Source organism: Oxyura jamaicensis, chromosome 1 (assembly GCF_011077185.1).
Source record: "Oxyura jamaicensis isolate SHBP4307 breed ruddy duck chromosome 1, BPBGC_Ojam_1.0, whole genome shotgun sequence".
In the NCBI taxonomy this organism is placed as follows: Eukaryota; Metazoa; Chordata; class Aves; order Anseriformes; family Anatidae; genus Oxyura; species Oxyura jamaicensis.
In genome coordinates this window covers 164,165,840-164,185,432 of record NC_048893.1, presented here as the reverse complement: position 1 = coordinate 164,185,432, position 19,593 = coordinate 164,165,840, and the positions used below count along the sequence as shown (strand labels likewise).

The 19,593-nt window shown below is 36.7% G+C and overlaps 1 protein-coding gene across 1 annotated transcript in view; it reads right to left on the bottom strand.

Moving 5' to 3' along the window:
- KLHL1 (kelch like family member 1) overlaps positions 1–19,593 on the bottom strand; it is a 246,902-nt gene that overhangs the window by 137,161 nt on the left and 90,148 nt on the right. The window contains exons 3-4 of the mRNA XM_035336401.1: positions 18,237–18,373; positions 1,444–1,640 (exon numbers count right to left, since the gene is read on the bottom strand). Of these exons, the coding sequence (XP_035192292.1) occupies positions 1,444–1,640; positions 18,237–18,373 (334 nt within the window). The remainder of the gene's footprint in view (positions 1–1,443; positions 1,641–18,236; positions 18,374–19,593) is intronic.

Sequence of the window (19,593 nt, the reverse complement as noted above, 5' to 3'; positions counted from 1 at the left end):
GCAATTTTCCAATTGCACATAATTCAGATTTTAGATCTGAGCACTGAAACCTTACTATATAATATACCTTGTATCTTAGATAGAGGCAGAGATCTTTGTGATCCACCAGCTGTTTCAGTCACAAGTCTTCAAAGATACTACAAGAAGTAATTTCATTCACCTTCAAAATCTTTCAATAAGGTGTTTTAAAGAATCATAAGATATTTTTGAAATTAATGTCATCCCCGTCCGTTTTTTTTAATGCCATTCCTCATTATATTGCTTACTTTCCAATAGAAAAACAAACACACAAAAATAATACACTACCTCTTACTGAAAAACAATATTGATAAAAAGGTTGAAGAGGTTACCGACCCATAGCTGCTCACTTTTTAACACAATCTCATTCTAAAATAGCTCAGTTGAATTCTGCTCTGACAGCTTATTCTCTCCATGAACAGAAGAAATCAAACACTCTAGCTTTGGCTCAGAAGACTAGCTTTATATGTCTAAAGACAGAGAAAATTAAAACCAGCCACAGACCAAGCTCAGTGTGTTAGATAGGTATAACTATCTCAGGTGTAGTGGTAAGAAAAACACAGTTAAACGCATGAACTACAATATGGTATCAGTTACTCAAAAGAATAAATAAAATAATGATATAACTGCTGGACAGGCCAAGAAGATTTACTGAAACCTTCTGTATTACTTCAGTAACAATCTCTATCTAGACCATAAGTGACCATTATTTCTCAGGAATAATAAGTAATCTACTCTTTATGTAAGCTTAATTTCATGAGCCAAATGTTTTTAATTTTGTCAAACTATGCAGAATTAAGTGACTACAGATATGATTTAGCTTCTGAATAAGTAACATATTTTTGCTCCATTGATTCTGATTAATTACTAAGATTAATGTCATACAGTTCTGTTAGGTGCAATTGAAAAAAAATTAAAAAGCTGTCATATTTCAACTTCTTCTCATTCATTTCATTGTCCATCATGTCTTAATCTACTTCAGAGATGAATGAAAGGTGGGATAATGTTTGAGGGAAAAAAACAAGCAAACAAACAACAAAAAAACTTATCTTGATATTGCACTGAAGTACAATGACAATTACAAAAATTACAAAGCTTCCCTAAAGCAAAATGGTTATTTAAAAAACAAAAAACAAACAAAAAAAAACTATTCGAACGAGTTATACTTTTGCTGTTATCAACTGTATTTGAATATGCATTTAATTAAGACATATACTGTTCTCACTCAGCAAGGCATTACAGAAAGTGAATTCTCATAACTTCAAGAAAGTTGAGAAGAATTACCACTCCTATGGTTTCCAAACAGCCACTTGTAATAATAAAGTACAGAAGGATTCCACGTCCAAAATTAACAAGATAGTTTTACTTAGAGAAGACATAGAGGATTCATATGACCATAGTTCAAGCTTTCTAAAACTGCCTTACCATTGTGTAGTTGTGAGCCACCTTCATTAGCTCTGTGCATCCTTGTGCATCAGCAAATGCTCGTATTCCCAAACAGTTGGATGGGTGCAAAAGCTTCATTAGAAAATGGCAGCAAACTTCTACTACTTGGGGGAGCTGGAGGAGGCAGGCAGCTGCCAGAAGATTTTCAATAGTGTCCTCTTTCAGCTCCAGGCAGCCTAAAAAAAAAACAAAAACAGAATAATAAGTAGATATCTAGATATCAACTAGTCTGTGATTTATTTATTTTGAAATTGATGATTAAACTTGCATTATCTTCAATGGTACTGACTAAAACTCTCAGCCACTTACCTCCTTGAAAAGAACTCAATAACTGACTAAAAAAGTATAATTAAAAAAATATAAGTATCTTCAAAACAATACTTAAAATTTTCAAACTTTTAGTACTTATTTGTAACATGATTTGGGGGGTAATTTTACCTAAATAATGTATTTCATACCTCTGAAAGCATATAATTCTTCTAAAATACTTTATATTAGCTAGAAGAGCATATAAGGATGCATAATATTTATCTTCCATTTATTTTTACATTATATTTAATTTTGTCACTTCGTATCATCTCTACCTGACACACTAATATTTTTTTTTAAATAAATAAAAGGTGAAATAAAATAATATAAATTTAAAGAACCATCCTTTTATTGGTTAATAAGTATCATTCTTGTCATCATGTCCCACAAACATGCCATTTTTAAATTAAAACTTTGTATGGTCTCTTATGTTAATAACTTAAGAGACAATAAATTAGACAACTCAGGAATAGCTTGGAGAACAGGAAAAATAGAACATGATATGAAAATGTGTAAGTATAATATAAATCATAAGAAACTAACACTGGTTTTACTTTGCTGTGCTTGGAAAAATCTCTTCACACTGTAAGAGGATCAAGTGTATATTGATCTTTCTGTTCAAAGTATTATAGTTCAACTGTTAGATAAACCACCCCTTTTCCCCATACAATTTTTGTGTTTGTTGTCATATAAAGAGAAATCTATACGTCTTAATAGTTCTATCACATGGCATTGAGCAGTTCCAAAATCCTCAACTTCACAACAGATTGCCATAGAAAATAAAAGCTGCTTTTTACTGCAAAACCAAAACAGAAATATAATAATACTGAAGATTTGACCTTTTTTTCCTCCTTTATTACAGGTAAACCTGTAGCTTTTAATACAGGATAGAAAATATGAAGTTATCCTTTCTAGTTATAATACCTCCCTTTTGCAAAGATTAGAGCAGCAGATCAAGTACACAGCATAATTTCAGTTTGCCTCTGCTTATTCTTATACATCTTGTAATGCCATGTGAGTTTCTGTTAATGTTATCTGACCGTTCATACCACTTCTGCCCCAGTATTTACGCAATATGGTCAGAAGGCACAGTATGAAGCTGATGCTTTGTTGACCCATATATTTATCAATGACAGTCCCAGATTTGCTTCATGATTGCAAGTAACCACTGGCCCAACACCCCAACACCCGACTCACTACATAAACTATAGTTCCACTGTGGATAGAAGTTAAAAAAATAAAAAAAATAAAAAAAGATATTTTATTTCAGGTTAAAACTGATCATCTCAGTACTAAAAAGCAGGAAAAAAAGAAAAAGAAAAAAATGTGCAAAACAGCTATCAATCAAACAAACAAACAAAAGGAGTTTTAAATCCCCTTTTCTAATAAACTATTTATTTCTCAACAACAATCTCAAAGAAGTCTCTGACCATACAAAGCTAGTCTGGATAATGTTGCAGAATGCCAGAATGCTAGAGGAAACAGATTTAGTTTCCATGCAGGAACAGTCCCCTGGCATATTAAGTGGTTTAGCACAATTAAGTTTGGAAATAAAAAAAAAAAAAGGGGGGCAAAAAAATGCAGAAAAAAAGGCACTTAAGAGTCTTAGTATATATAATGTGATCTCTTCAGGCATTTTCATATTGACAGTTAGTAGATCCAAATATCTAATCAAAAATGTTTAATAGGCTATTCGAGGGGGTTACTTTTAACGTTACTGCTTCCTCAATTTACCTCCCTCTCACACTTTTATGGACTAAGGAGCTTGCACAACTACTTCAGCATGAACAAAACAAATTAACTAAAGCTTAAAAATCTCATTTTGTGTTACATTAATTAGTATGAAAAAAGGATAAAAAACAATCAAAAAATGTTAATGGATTTTAATTGCTACTCTAAATTACAGTTCTATTTGTGACAAGTTTTATGTGCATTGTTTATGCAGAAATTAAAATGCTTATCTTTAGAATGCATCCTTATAATGAATACATAAGATTTATTATTTCACTAACAAACTTGAAGCAAAGAGAATATATAAAAATTCCCTGATATTTTTATTGTATTTGCTAAATCTCTTTCTCCTATCCTCTAGGCTAAACTTTTCCAAATAATTTTGTGTATAGGGAATCACTGCATCTTTGAACATCTTCCAGTATGTTAATATGTTCAGTGTGTGAGTCACAGGAATCAACTTCCCACAGCCAGTGATCATTAGGTATCAACAGGAATACAGTGGGACCACTTGGTAGATGCTGCTCACTTGCTCTGTGCAGGAGCTAGAAATTTCAACCCAGATACATAATATATGGCAATATAACTTTATTTCATGTGCACAGTAATCTATTTTTCTCTCTTGTGTAGGTAATTAATCTGCACATTGATCCATTCACACAAAGACCCTTCAACAACATAAGATACTCTGTGAGTCAGGGTACACAAAAGAAGTCATGGGAAATGTCAAGTAAACAGAAACAAAGACTAGAGCTAATTCCTTTTAGTCAGGTGTTTATCTTCTAACCTTTCCCGTGACTTGATCAGTTGTATTGCAGTTCTGAAGAGTTTCTAATTATTTATTTTCTAATTATAAGATTTCTAATTATTTTTTATAAATCTAGTAATTTTATTATACTTTATTATGAATAATTTAATATTTTAAATAAATTATATTTTATTATTTTCCATAAGCAAATGACTATATTCAGTCCTGGTACGGCAGCTTGTTTATTGTTTATTAGGTCTCCATTTTGTAAATAAAACAGTAGATGGTATGAAGACAATATTTATTCCAATTTTGAATAGCAGATGAATTGTTTGAATAATGGTTATGAAAGGAAACTGTTGTTTTTTTTTTGTTTTTTGTTTTTCAACAGGATCAAATTCCAATGACAAATAGAAAGAGCTTATGAAAAATGTGCTATACTTCATACCACTAAAACAGACTTTTTTTACATTTCTTATTTAATCTTATGAAGTCTTAGGTATCTGCTAGGTAGCCATCTGAGCTAACATTTTAGATTTCCTTTTATAATCAACGGAGAGAAATATTAGGATATCGATATACATCTACTCTGTTTCAGTCATTGACTTTAGAAGGTGATGGATCACTCCCAAGGAGTGGCTATTTCTTGCAATTAACCACAAACAGGATCTGACTGTTCTCTGTATTATCAGACTGTTCATCCTATAAATTAGCAGCCAAAACCAAAACCAAACACAAATTAACCTAAAAAGTATGCATAACTCAAAGATGTTTCTACTTGACGGTGGTGATGAATCACTTGAAATTAGGCCAATTTGATATCTGCCACAATAAATAAAAGACAAGTTAAAACACATGACTTAACTATGAAAATATTTTTCCCAGTAGAAAATCATTGTTTTCTAACAGAAACATCTTCCTGTCCTGAACAATTTAAATCTTTTTCTGTTTATATTGCATCTCCTTTTTAGTCCCTGTGGATGAAATTCATCTCCTGAAAAACTCAAGTTATTTTAACTCCTCAAACATAAAGACTCACACTGGCGTCTTTATGTTTCGGTTTATTTAATTTTAGGTTTTATGAAATTATCTCAGAAAAAAAAAATAATGTCTAAAACAAAGAAGTATTCACTTAATTCAGATATGTCACTTTGGACTATCTAACTCACATACATTGTCAGTTATGATAATAGTTTTTTAGCTTCCTCACTACCAACCATGGCTTCTAGATTATGGGAACCTGTAATTTCAAATAACAATTTTTGTAAGAACTTTATCACAGAATCACAGAATCACAGAATTTCTAGGTTGGAAGAGACCTCAAGATCATCGAGTCCAACCTCTAACCTAACACTGACAGTCCCCACTAAACCATATCCCTAACCTCTACATCTAAACGTCTTTTGAAGACTTCCAGGGATGGTGACTCCACCACCTCCCTGGGCAGCCTGTTCCAATGCCTCACAACCCTTTCAGTAAAGAAGCTCTTCCTAACATCTAACCTAAAACTCCCCTGGCACAACTTTAGCCCATTCCCCCTCATCCTGTCACCAGGCACGTGGGAGAACAGGCCAACCCCCACCTCTCTACAGCCTCCTTTAAGGTATCTGTAGAGAGCGATAAGGTCGCCCCTGAGCCTCCTCTTCTCCAGGCTGAATAAGCCTAGCTCCTTCAACCGCTCCTCGTAGGACTTGTTCTCCAGGCCCCTCACCAGCTTCGTCGCCCTTCTTTGGACCCGCTCAAGCACCTCGATGTCCTTCTTGTAGCGAGGGGCCCAAAACTGAACACAGTACTCAAGGTGCGGCCTCACCAGAGCCGAGTACAGGGGGACGATCACCTCCCTAGCCCTGCTGGTCACACTACTTCTGATACAAGCCAGGATGCCGTTGGCCTTCTTGGCCACCTGAGCACACTGCTGGCTCATATTCAGCCGACTGTCCACTATCACTCCCAGGTCCTTCTCCGCCTGGCAGCTCTCCAACCACTCATCTCCCAGCCTGTAGCTCTGCTTGGGGTTATTACGCCCCAGGTGCAGGACCCGGCACTTGGCCTTGTTAAACTTCATGCAGTTGACCTCAGCCCATCGGTGCAGCCTATCCAGATCCTCCTGCAGAGCCTTCCTACCCTCGAGCAGATCGACACACGCACCTAACTTGGTGTCATCTGCAAACTTACTGAGGGTGCACTCAATGCCCTCATCCAGATCATTGATGAAGATGTTAAAGAGGACCGGCCCCAGCACCGAGCCCTGGGGGACGCCACTAGTGACCGGCCTCCAACTGGATTTGACTCCATTTACCACAACTCTCTGGGCCCAGCTATCCAGCCAGTTTCTAACCCAACGAAGCGTGCGCCAGTCCAAGCCAAGAGCAGCCAGTTTCTTGAGGAGAATGCTGTGGGAGACGGTGTCAAAAGCCTTGCTGAAGTCAAGGTAGACCACATCCACAGCCTTTCCCTCGTCCACCCAGCGCGACACTATGTCATAGAAGGAGATCAGGTTCGTCAAGCAGGACCTGCCTTCCATAAACCCATGCTGACTGGGTCTGATCGCCTGCTTGCCCTTCAAGTGCCGCATGATGACTCCCAAGAGGATCTGCTCCATGAGCTTCCCTGGTACTGAGGTCAAACTGACAGGCCTGTAGTTCCCCGGGTCAGCCCTCCGGCCCTTCTTGTAGATGGGCATCACATTCGCTAGCCGCCAGTCAGCTGGGACCTCCCCCGATAGCCAGGACTGCTGATAAATGATGGTAAGCGGCTTGGCCAGCTCCTCTGCCAGTTCTCTCAGTACCCTTGGGTGGATCCCATCCGGCCCCATCGACTTGTGCACATCCAAGTGCCGTAGCAGGTCACCAACCAGTTCTTCGTGGATGGTGAGGGCCACATCCTGCTCCCCATCCCCTTCCACCAGCTCAGGGTACTGGGAATCCAGAGAACAACCGGTATTGCCGCTAAAGACTGAGGCAAAGAAGGCATTGAGCACCTCCGCCTTTTCCTCATCTCTTGTAACTAAGTTTCCCCCTGCATCCAGTAAAGGATGGAGATTCTCCTTTGTCCTCCTTTTTGTGTTGATGTATTTATAAAAGCGTTTTTTGTTATCTTTAACGGCAGTAGCCAGATTGAGCTCCAGATGAGCTTTGGCCTTCCTAATTTTGTCCCTGCACAGCCTCGCTACATCCTAATAGTCCTCCCTAGTGGCCTGCCCACTTTTCCAAAGATTATAAACCCTCTTTTTTCTCCTAAGCTCAAGCCACAGTTCTCTGTTCAGCCAGGCTGGTCTTCTTCCCCGCTGGCTCATCTTTGGGCACATGGGAACAGACCGCTCCTGCGCCATTAGGATTTGCCTCTTGAAGAGCGCCCAGCCTTCCTGGACCCCTCTGCCCTTCAGAACCGCCTCCCAAGGGACTCTACCAACCAGTGTCCTGAGCAGCCCAAAGTCAGCTCTCCGAAAGTCCAGTACAGTGGTTTTACTGGTTCCCTTCCTGGCCTCACCAAGAATAGTGAACTCCACCATTTCGTGGTCACTCTGCCCAAGACAGCTCCCGACAATCACATCCTCCACCAGTCCTTCTCTGTTTGTGAAGAGAAGGTCTAGTGGGGCACCACCCCTGGTAGGCTCACTAATCAGCTGCGTCAGGAAGCTATCTTCCACTTTCTCCAGAAACCTCCTAGACTGCTTTCTCTGGGCTGTGTTGTGCTTCCAGGATATGTCAGGGAAGTTGAAGTCCCCCACGAGTACAAGCGCTGAAGATTTCGCAACTTCTGTCAGCTGCCTGTAGAACTCCTCATCCGTCTCCTCATCCTGGTTCGGCGGTCTATAGCAGACCCCGACCAGGACACTAGCCTTGCTGTCCCTGCCGATCCTAACCCAAAGGGACTCGATCTTGTCATTCCTAGCCTCGAGTTTTACAACATCGAAAGACTCTCTAATATAGAGAGCCACACCGCCACCCCTTCTGTGCTGTCTGTCCCTTCTGAAGAGCCTATAGCCAGGCATCGCAGCACTCCAGTCATGAGACTGGTCCCACCACGTTTCCGTGATGGCAACCAAGTCGTAGCCTGCCCGCTGCACGATGGCTTCCAGCTCCTCCTGTTTGTTACCCATGCTGCGTGCATTGGTGTAGATGCACTTCAGCTGGGCCATTACCTTATTCCCCGGCCTTGCTATTGTTCCCCCTGGCACAGCTCCAACAATCCTTGCTTCACCCCCATCCCCCTTCTTACCTAGTTTAAAGCCCTATCAATGAGCCCCGCCAGCTCCTGGCCAAGGATCCTTTTTCCCCTAAAGGATAGGGACCCGTCTACGGCCATCAGACCAGGTGCTGAATAAACTGCCCCATGGTCGAAAAACCCAAGTTCTCTGCGTTGGCACGAGCCCCGGAGCCACGTGTTTAACAGGTGGGCTTTCCTGGTCCTCTCCGTACCCCTCCCTGTCACCGTAGGGATGGACGAAAGCACTACCTGCACTCCCGCTCCGTCCACTAACCGTCCCAGCCCCCTAAAGTCTCTTTTGATTGCCTTCAGGCTTCTGTCTTCAATGTCGTCACTGCCCGCCTGGACTATCAGAAGAGGATAATAATCAGAGGGGCGTACCAGGTTGGGAAGCTTCCTGGCAACGTCCCTGACCCTGGCCCCAGGGAGGCAGCAGACTTCCCTACGGGTAGGGTCAGGCCGACAAATAGGGCCCTCTGTTCCCCTAAGGATAGAGTCTCCCACAACAATCACCCTTCTTTCTTTCTTGATGGAGGCAGTCCTGAGGCGTGGAGTCGACCTCCTCGCCCTAGGCATCCTCCTGGGAACACTTTCTACCTCTTCCTCAGTTGCTGTTGATCTCTCAGTCTCCAGGGCCTCAAACCTGTTGTGTAAGGGCACCTGGGAAGGTGGGGCCGGAAGGGGAGGGCATCGCCTGCCACGTCGAGCAGGGACCTGTCTCCATTCCTCCTCAACTCCCAGATCCCCTCCCTCTGCCCGACGGCGACAAGGCAGGGGCTCCACCCCCATTTGGGGTGTCTCAGCCCGGTACCTCTCCTTGAGGCCCTGCAGGGAGTTACTCCACAAGTCTATCTCCCGCTCGCACTCCCTGATATCCCTCAACCTCTCCACCTCCTCCTTGAGCTCCGCCACCATGCGGATCAGGTCATCCACCTGCTCGCACCTCACGCACGCAGCGTCTCTGCCTCCCGCCGATGGCAGCAGCAGGCTCTGACACTCCCTGCATCCGGTGACCTGAACCGCTGCATTCTTTAACGGGCAGTCGGTCTGGGTGTGTACCGACCTCCCGGAGAGCCCACCGTGCCTGGTGGAGACCATTATCGCCTAGCTAACGACTGTCGTTAGGAGGTGTTCGTGTGGGCAGGCGATTGCTCTCCGCCCTTCCTGCTCGCCCTGCCTGCACGAACTGCCGCGCTAACTGCCGCGCCACTCCCCTCTCAAGAGAATTTAAGAATTCGTATGTGTAAGAAAACTACTTTCATAATTTTTTCTGCAGCTGGAAAAATATGTCATTTGCAAAAGAAGAAAAAAAAGATAATGCTTCTGTCACAGGAATTTGAGAATTACGATAAATAAAACAGCATCTATCTTTTAACAAACTGTACTATTATTTTCATCATAATATTGCTGCATCTTTGTTTCAGTAAACTGACTAAACTGTACTATCACATGGTCATTGTAATGTATTGCCAAATTTGGCCTGCATTTCAAAGGTGTAGAAAATTACAACATTGTAGAATGATAAGCAAATCCTATTAACAAATTAAAATTCCCCACTAAGTGGAAATCTTGCAAATGTCTCACTAAAGACCAGAGATGCATATTAGTCAAAACATACCATGATGTGGTACTTTTTCCTCTCTTAGTCTGAGAAAAACAAAACAAAACAAAACAAAAAAAAATCTGTTGCACAACTGAATTGTCAAAGCAATATTTTTAAAGAAAACTTGCTCACTGGTTTATAAATACCAGTTTTTTAGAGATCAATATTGAACTCTTGCCTCATGAAAAAACTGCTGTTCATGTGCCTTAGCTCATCTTAGAAATTTCAATTCAGTCACATATAGCTGTAAAATATACATAAAAATAAGAGTTTAAATACTAAATCATTTTAACTGGATCTTCCAAAAATATTTTATAAACAATGAAGAACTACTATAACTACTATTTTATAAACAATGAAGAACAATACTGCTCTGAAACACAGCTGGAGATGTTTTTTTCATTGACTATAGAAAAAAAAAAAAAAAAAGTTAAAATTACTAATTTCATTGTTGAGATTACTTGCTAAAAAGTACTAGTTTGTACCGGTGTACATAATCAAAATATTGATTACTTCACCAGTAGCTCACCCATTAGGAAGTCATTATATTTGGAAATTTAAAACTTACTAATACAGTCTACATATTATAAAAACAAAGAAAATACCACAAGATAAAGAGTACCTTGAAAATACAAATAAATAAGACTAATTAAATAAATTTTCAACAGCACTTGTGCAAGAAATAGGGTAGGATATGACAAGAATGATCTCCAAAAGCTCATATAAGGATATAAGGACTTAGTTTCTCTCAATTCTTTTTAGAAAATGGACTTCAGTACTTAGGTTTACTTCCAGACTATAGTTACTGCTCATTGTGCTGCATGCATTGAAAACAAAAGAAAACCAAAGGGAATGGGGAAATAAAACAAAACAAGATAAACAAACAAATAATAAAATAATAATTATAATAATAATAATAAAAATACTCGTCCCAGAGTTCCTGGAACAAATGATGTCCTATGGAACAAATGATCTCCTATCTGAAGGGAATGAAGTGAATGGCAATAAACAAGACTCACTGTATGATCAGATTCAATCATTAAGTTCATCAAGTTACAGGAAAAAGCAATCCAGTGTAGCATAGTTAATAAGTTATCACTGAAGAAACGAGTCCTATTCAATGTGTCATAGAGACAGGCAAAGACCTTTGGGATATGCACAGTATCAGAGTTAACTCTAAATCTCATTGTGCTACCTCCTAGAGGGGAGCAGCCTGAAACACTGTAAGCAAGTTACCATCACCCAAGAAACAGGGATTCATTCTTTGACCAGATGCTTTCAATAATACATATATGTAGCCTTATATTGTACCATATTAAGCTTGCCTGGGATTTTAGAACTCAGGCAAACTGGAATAAAATGGCCTGTTTTTTACACTGAATTCAGTCATCCTCCAAACCATGGTAGTAACTGCATATTGAAGAATGATCAACTGTGGCTGTGATAACCTCTGGACCATATGAAGGAGAACAGCTTGGAAGACCATAAATTTGTATGTGTCAAAACTATGCTAAGTATCATTTATACCTTTTATTCATATAGGCAACTGAGTTTCATTGATCAAAAAAACTCAGCCTTCCTGGGATATTTTATTTGTCTTATTTTCTGAGGGCACGTGAGGCTTAAAGGTAGTTTCTTGCTATATCCCTGCTGTCTGCTCTGTATGTGTTACTAGATGTAGTGCTGCCAGAGAAGTCATTTGAAAGGCCTTGAATTAAAAAACCTCCAAAATAAAATTTAACTAAAAGCTAGGATCAAACAGAGCTTGATCCTCTTATATATATGATCCATACTCTATTTTTATTCAGAAACTCATAAATAAATTTATTTTATTTTTAGTTAAATGATTTCTGCTTTATCAGTTTCATTAACTGTATGAAAGCACAAGTCTATTTTTCTGACCACTGTTGGGAATGCATAGTAATTAGATAAACTGATGCAGTGTGAGGAGATCTATAACAACTTCATACCTCTATACTAAGTTCAAAGAAAGGCTCTGAAAGTTCAAAAACACCAGAAGCTCACTCTCTAGTTTCCGTTCTATTTAAAATATTTAAGCATAATTGAAAATAATAATAATAATAAAAAAAAGTTTTAAGATCAAGAAAGAATCTTTGCCTAAGAAAGTGAGCCAAAGAAATATTCTTCTATTACTGCTCCTCCTGAAAACTAAAAATATCAAAGAACACATATCCGTGTACGTCAGGACACTAGGATCTCAGTCCTAGGTTTTCTTCTGTCAGTCATCTTGCTGCTTGAAAAATAAAACATACTTCTTGTATAGCTATTGTACATAAGTGTGGCTTCAGAGGTTCTGAGCTGCCTCACATGATGCATTTAACTGATATCAAAATGAGGAAGCTTTTTTTCCTCCTAAGTTGTAGTTCTGTTATATCACACAGTAAACATACTTTGGTCTTTCAATTGGACCTAGCAACGTACAGGGACATTTTATTCAAGTTATGAGTGATCAAACATAATCTTTATGTTTGAGTTATATTCTCAAACATATCCTTTGGGAAAAAAAAAAAAATAATAATGTTAATTTCAGACTTCATAATGTTGCTTCTCCATAGAAACTTTAACACCCTTTACTATCAATATTTTTGGCAGTCAGATTTTCTTGTTTTCCTGTTAACTACTCTTAGATGTAGTCTTAGATATTCTTTATTTAAGAACAGTTCTTTTCAGGGCTGTATAGGACACCATACTGTGCCAGCCACAATGTAATTCTACCTTTCAAATTGTTTAGAAATCTATTTGCTTATACACGAGGTAAGGCAGTCCAGCATTAAGTGTATCAGAACAGGTCTTCTACCTATAGGTAGAGAGAGGACAATATAAAGTTGTATATAGAACTTTATAACATTATAGGCTCCTCCATTCCTTTCTTTAACAGAATAGTATCTGTTTAAGAAGATAAAAAGAGTAGTGCCTATTTTAAAAGACAAAACAACACTACCGTAAGCAAAGCAAACAAAATAAAATGAACACGGTATCTAACTTAAGCATTTGTCAAGCTTTACTCATACATGATTGCAATTGAAACACTAGATTTATGTAATATGCCAGTTCCTCATAAATGGCAAGCTCTACCTCAAGTTGTTTAAAATACTCACTTTCCTCTCTAAATTAGGTATCATCCTGACTTCACACAATTGGCAAAGAGAGTATATACTCCATATACTCTTTTTTATATATATGCAAGAAATTATTCTTGATAATTAAAGGCATACAATTTCATCATAAAAAAGAGACATTCTGAAAATTAATGTGTCCTGTATTTTGTAGGCTAGCAGAGAAGGTGTGGGGTATGGTTTTTTTTTTTTTTCTTTTTTTTTAATCTATGTATATGTATTTGGACTATATATATAATTTTATGAATGCATACCATATACTTTCTAAATAATGTAAAAGTGAAGTTGTTTAGGACCCACTGTAAAAAAAACTTTTGGGGGTGATTAAACATGGAACCAAATAAAAAAAGTATTTTGTCACTATATATTGTAAGACGAATGAAGACTGAACAATTTTCCTTAAAAAAAAAAACAAAAAAAAAAAACTGAAATACAGTTGATTAAAAATATTTAAATCTAATACATAAGCAACCAAGAGTGATAGAAATGCTCATTGAAGCTAATGTTATCTTAGCAAAATGTTATCTTTAATATAGAGGTGTAAAGAATTTCTGTACTAGATCACAGTTCTGCTTAATCATAGATATAATTAAATTCCAATATAAGTTTTGAATAAATATAGGAAAATAGCCTTGTTTTTTAAATAAATATTATCTGTTTGTTTTCTTTGACAGTTTTAGCAAAACTATTTTGGTTTTGAATTTGAAAACTTTGAGACATATAATCATGAAAATTTTTTCAAGGTTTCCTGGTGTTTTTCATTGCTGATCAAAAGAAGCAGATTTAACATCCCACGTTCTGAAACTCCTGGGTAAAGTACTACTGTTAAATATAATGGCTCTAACCTGTGCTTCCAGAAACATCTCTGTTTCTGAAAGGACACAATCTACTGGACAGGATTTCTGCTCAATGCTGATTTTTCAAAAGTACTGAAATAGATAACTTCAGTTATCGCCAAACTTCAGTCTATTTGAACAAAAACATTCTATTGTCTACTTTAAAAAAAAAAATCTTACTAAATATTCTTTTTCTTCTCCCTTTCTAAATGTATTCTGTAATTGTGTGCAGAAGAGCCTCTGTTTTGGGTCAGATCATAAATTCATTACCTCTGAGACTTGCCAGTAATATCTGTTACTTAATATAATGTAAAAATGCTTCCCTTTTTAAAATTACATCTAAAAATATTTGCAATGTAATACTTTTAGCTTCCAAGTTTTGGAAAAAAAAAACCTTGTTAACTGTATTTTAATGTTCAGTTCTCCCCAGACAAAAACTTCTCTCAAACAGAAGCAACTATACTTGAAATTAAATGTTTTAAGATACTTAAGTCTAGTTCCTTGGACAAACTGTAGAAATTAAAATAATATACATGATTAATATTTTCTATACAAAAAGAGAGACTTTACACATACATCCAATAGAAATAATTATAATATACATAGGTGTGAGACTAGTTGAAAGGTCAAAATCTAACAAACTGTTAATAAGCTTTCTTATTCTGTTCCAAAGAGCTAAATGTTCAAATGTTCTACTCCATTCCATGTTTACTCATTAGCCCACAAAATATCAAATTTCAAGAAACAAGCCACATAGGAGAGTACTGAAGTAAGTAATAGCAGACAACATTACTTATCTTTTACCATTTTGTTAAGTTTATCTGTTCCTCTGAAGTCTTTAAATCAGACTTCTGTTCCATTTAATAGTGCATATCCCTGCAGGTATTTAAGAGACATGATCATGGCACTAAATGACTTGGTTTAGTGATGGAATTCAGTAAGTCTCATGCTGATTGTTGGACTTCATGATCTTGAAGGTCTTTTCCAACCTAGATGTTTCTATGTTTATTTAAATTTCACCTTAAATGGTTTGCATCTCTGAGATACAAGAGATCAGAACTCTATGATTTGTCTGAATAAAGTATTCTGTTCATACTGAAATTGCTCTAGAAGATCTGCTAACACAGTAACTTCTGTCTATCCATCTATCTGTTTATCTATCTATCTACTTATCCACTTATTCTTTGAGGGAAGACGGTACTTACAGGAAAAAGGAAATACAGGGAAAAATGAAAAATTGCCTACATGTCAAAATGGTTTGCTTTTCCTGGGGTATAAAAATAAAGAGTTAAACGTGCAAAAACTATGAGTAGTTAAAAAAGAATTTCACACATTGTGCAGTAGGTAATTAGAATCTGGCAGCTTAATTCTCTAGACATTCTGTCTGGACTATGTATGCTCCAGGTTACAGATGAAAAGGCTGAACAGGAATTTCTGTTAGCTGCTACACTGCTGGATATTAGAATAGTGGCTACTTGAAGGAAAAAATGGCACGGACTAGACTGGAGATAAATAAAGACACGGAAGGGAAGAAAAGAAATAAGAACTTAGGAATCTCGGTAAATCACAGGAGATAGTGGAAAGGCAAGGGGAAAAAACAATTAAGGTTTAAGGGGACAGGTTTTGATCAGGCAAAAGACATTGGAAAACAGAATGATTAGCCAAGGAGCAAAGACTGAGTTTATTTCAACTTGAACATGTTTGGTGTCATGATCTAATCAGCTATGAGTTATCACTGAGTTGTCTGTAGCACTGTTAAATGTTCTCACGCTCCACACAGGATGTCCACATCCATGACAAGCCTGTGTTTCCAGGCTATGCTTAAGGTTCATTAGAAAGAATGCTAGTTGGATTTTGCTAAAACTGAGTTGGGATCAATACAGATAGATAATTACGTTCCAAGGACTGTAAATCTTTCCTAGCATTGTCTAATTTACCGGTATAAGTGTAACTAGGAATTTAAGGAGCTGGATAACATGTCTGATGTCTGACAGAAAAGGAATAGATAAAGAAATAGTCTAACATGAATTTCAAGAGATAAGTGCACAAGCTGAGAACAAATTAGGACAAGAAATAGTAAATCAGTACAAAGAATTTGACTGAACAGAAATGCAAGACGGAGTAATCAAAACCTGAAAGGTCTATGGCATACAAAATATATTCTCTTATAGCATGCATAATTAATTTTATCGCTCCTTTTGGTCAGCAATTATTTGTGAAATTTCCTTTTAAATTGTACACTTTAGAAGATATTTTTGAAGTCTTATTTTGTCTCCATAATGGGTTAGAACTTAAAGGATAATGGTGCATTACCACTGCAAATTAGCAAATAAGAAAAAAATAGAAAAGAAGAAAATAAAGATCTTGGTGATCATCCTAAGTTTCTCATTCTTCAAGGTGACATTACAATGGCACATAATGTCATTTTTAAGGTAGTTTGTGCTTTATGTCACATTTTAAATGAAAGAACATTTTGGATGCAAATATGCATGCACATGAGGAAAATTAGAAAACACTGGAGCTAAACTTCCTATAGAGTTCTCTTCACATCCATTTTTTTCTCTCCTATAGAGTTCTCTTCACATCCATTTTTTCACATCCAGTGCTGAAATAGCATCACTAATATTTAAAGTGATTAAATAGTTTTTTTGCTTTCTTCTTTTTCCTTTCTTAATGTAATCTTTTCTTAATCCATACCTGGATGTTATCTTTTATTGTCAATATGAACTGCACTGCGTGTTTGTGTGTGATCTTTTAGTGTAAGCTGAAGCACAACATCTTCACGCAGTACTACTGTATTTCCAGAGTTTTGCTCCTGGTGGAACAACACTGTCCTTCACCTTCCTCTACCTGTAATGCTTAGATAGTTATACAGAATTATTATACAGAATAATTTATTGTTACCTATAATGTCTTTTGCTATTCTGATCTGAAGTATTCTACATTTTGCAGTGGTATTCCTGTACTATTAATTTTACATTCATACCGAGTAATAATGATTGTATCCATCTCATGCCTGATGACTACTTCCACGTTCTTCATTTCATTGGTCCCTAGCTTGAGATGGTCTGGCTGACATCCAGATTGTGGAACAGTCTGAACAGCAAATCCACAAACAAACAAAATACACTTTCCTATGAAAATGTAGAGTACTATATAAATGAAGACCTTCTGACATTCCTAGAACCTCAGTTTCCAAAACATGGATCTCAAAAGGAACATTTTTTAACTTAAATTATATTTATTTATAGTTCCTGTTTCCTATTAGGAGGGTAAAGGACATTTATTATGTCATAAAATAAACAGCACATATCCTGATTAAATATATCAAAGCAAAGAGCATTTTAAGATTAAATTAATATTCATGTATTTAGAAATGATTAAAACTGTATGTTATGAGCCATCCGTTTAAAATTGAAGTTAAAATCAAATTTCAGTATCAAAATTAAAATATTGTTAATTTAAACAATATAAGGATGTCTTCTAAGAAACAGAAAAACAGCTTGTGTTTTATACTTGCATGCTTCATATGCAAGGGGAGACAAATTCAGACTACAAATATTATTGTTGGTATTTCCTATCTTTTAATTACTTTATTTTGTGACCTTAGTATTATTTCCTGTTAATGCATTTCAGATACACTGTGTATAAGAGCTTGTTTTGGAAGAATAAAAACAAATTTATTATGCATTAAAATGTAAAAACTATTCAGGGGGAAGTTCTGAGTTATTAACTCTGAATTATGAGTTATTCAGAAACTAACATTATACAACCAAGTACCAGTTTATAACAGCAAATGAAAGTGACAACACCCAGCTCATAACAAAACATTTTTTAAAAGACCTATGTAATTTTTTAAACTGAGCCTTGATTAAGACAGCAATCTAGTGCTGTTCTTCAAAAATACAACATCACTGATGTCATGCAATCCAAATCACGCATATAATGAGGTACTCTTTTTTAAGTATTTCAAGACCAAGAAATATACATAATTTCCTAGATTGTTCTGTTGTGCTTACTAAGCCTAAGATATTTAACAGTTTGGAGATAAAAGATAATTAGAATTTAGCTCTAGAAATGGTAAATGAGTGTTCTGAAGGACCGAGGTTATTAAAAATATCTACCTATTTATTGGCATGCAGCAAATGAAACTGTCAACATCTTTGACTGTACAAAGTATAATGTATGCATTGCAATACCTGTATATGCAAACTGAACAAGATCCCACAATGCACTGGGGTCTACGCCTTCCATTTTGATCTCTTCTTGCTTGGCTTCACAAACATCACTTGTGAACATGGCAGCAAAGTAGTCAGAGACAGAACTGAGGACAAGTCTGCAAAAAAGTTAGAAACGTGTCATTTGCATTGATTTATGTATTAAAAATTTCAGATTGTCAAGGCTAGTGTACTTCTAAAAACTCTTACTTTCACAATAATTAAAAATTAGCAGGAGCAATACATTATTAATGCATGTAGGCAGCAAAATACAGCATGACATTTTTCTAATTCAATTCTGCTTCCTGTGATATGAACCAAGTGGCACATCAGCATTTGCATATAAAACAGACATTGTTTTCAGATAGACATTAGCTTTCAGTCTTTATGATAACTCTCCTATCCCTACTGTTAGCAAGATAACCTCTCTGTATCAAAGACATCTTAATAGATATACAGATGCCATACTGTAAAGGTACTCTTCATTGGCTTTAAAAGTCTTATTTTTGATAAACTTTACTAACAGCATGTAACTTAGTAAGATCCTTCAACCTTCAGTAAGATCATTAATAGCTTAACATGCCATTTAATAAATAAATAAATAAATAAATAAATAATCTAATGCAAGGATGTAAGGATGTTACTTTTGTTGTTGTTGTTGTTAAGAAACATTTCCAAAGTAATTTCAAAATATTTACATAATTTGCATGTCTTGTTTGAGGATCTGATTTATGTACGTCAAACCAACACTAAGTACCAGGTATAGTTGTCATTTTAGTGCCTTAGGCCAACACATTTTTAAAATAACATTTATAGTTATATTATTACTTTATTAGGAGTGAATATTCACAGATAATCTTGAGTTAGAAATCTGGTACAGCTATAGTGTACCACTCACTTCCATAAAATATGGTCATATTTCTGGCTTAATTTGAAAACATAATACATAAAAACATTCATTGAAAACACAAGAATCACAAACGGAGAACCAGTTAACAGACAAAGTATCTACCCATCTGTATATAGTTAGCTATTTTGTCCAAGAAAAAAAAAAAAAAATTACTGAAGTTAACATTCATCAGCCAGTGTGACAATTTATTTCTTTTGCTCTCTTAGCTTATCCCAATAGCAAAGTAAAATATAACAGTTTGAATAAGGTTCATAGTTTTATGGGCAGCAAAACACCACAGCATGCTCTCACTCCCCATACTCAGGGGTGTGGAGGGGAGTATGGTGGGAAAGAAAAAGGCTCACAGTTTTGAGGTAAGGATAATTTAATTATAGGGAAAAGAAAGTAAAATGAAGCAAAGGCTGTGCAGATTCAAAGAGTGAAAACAAT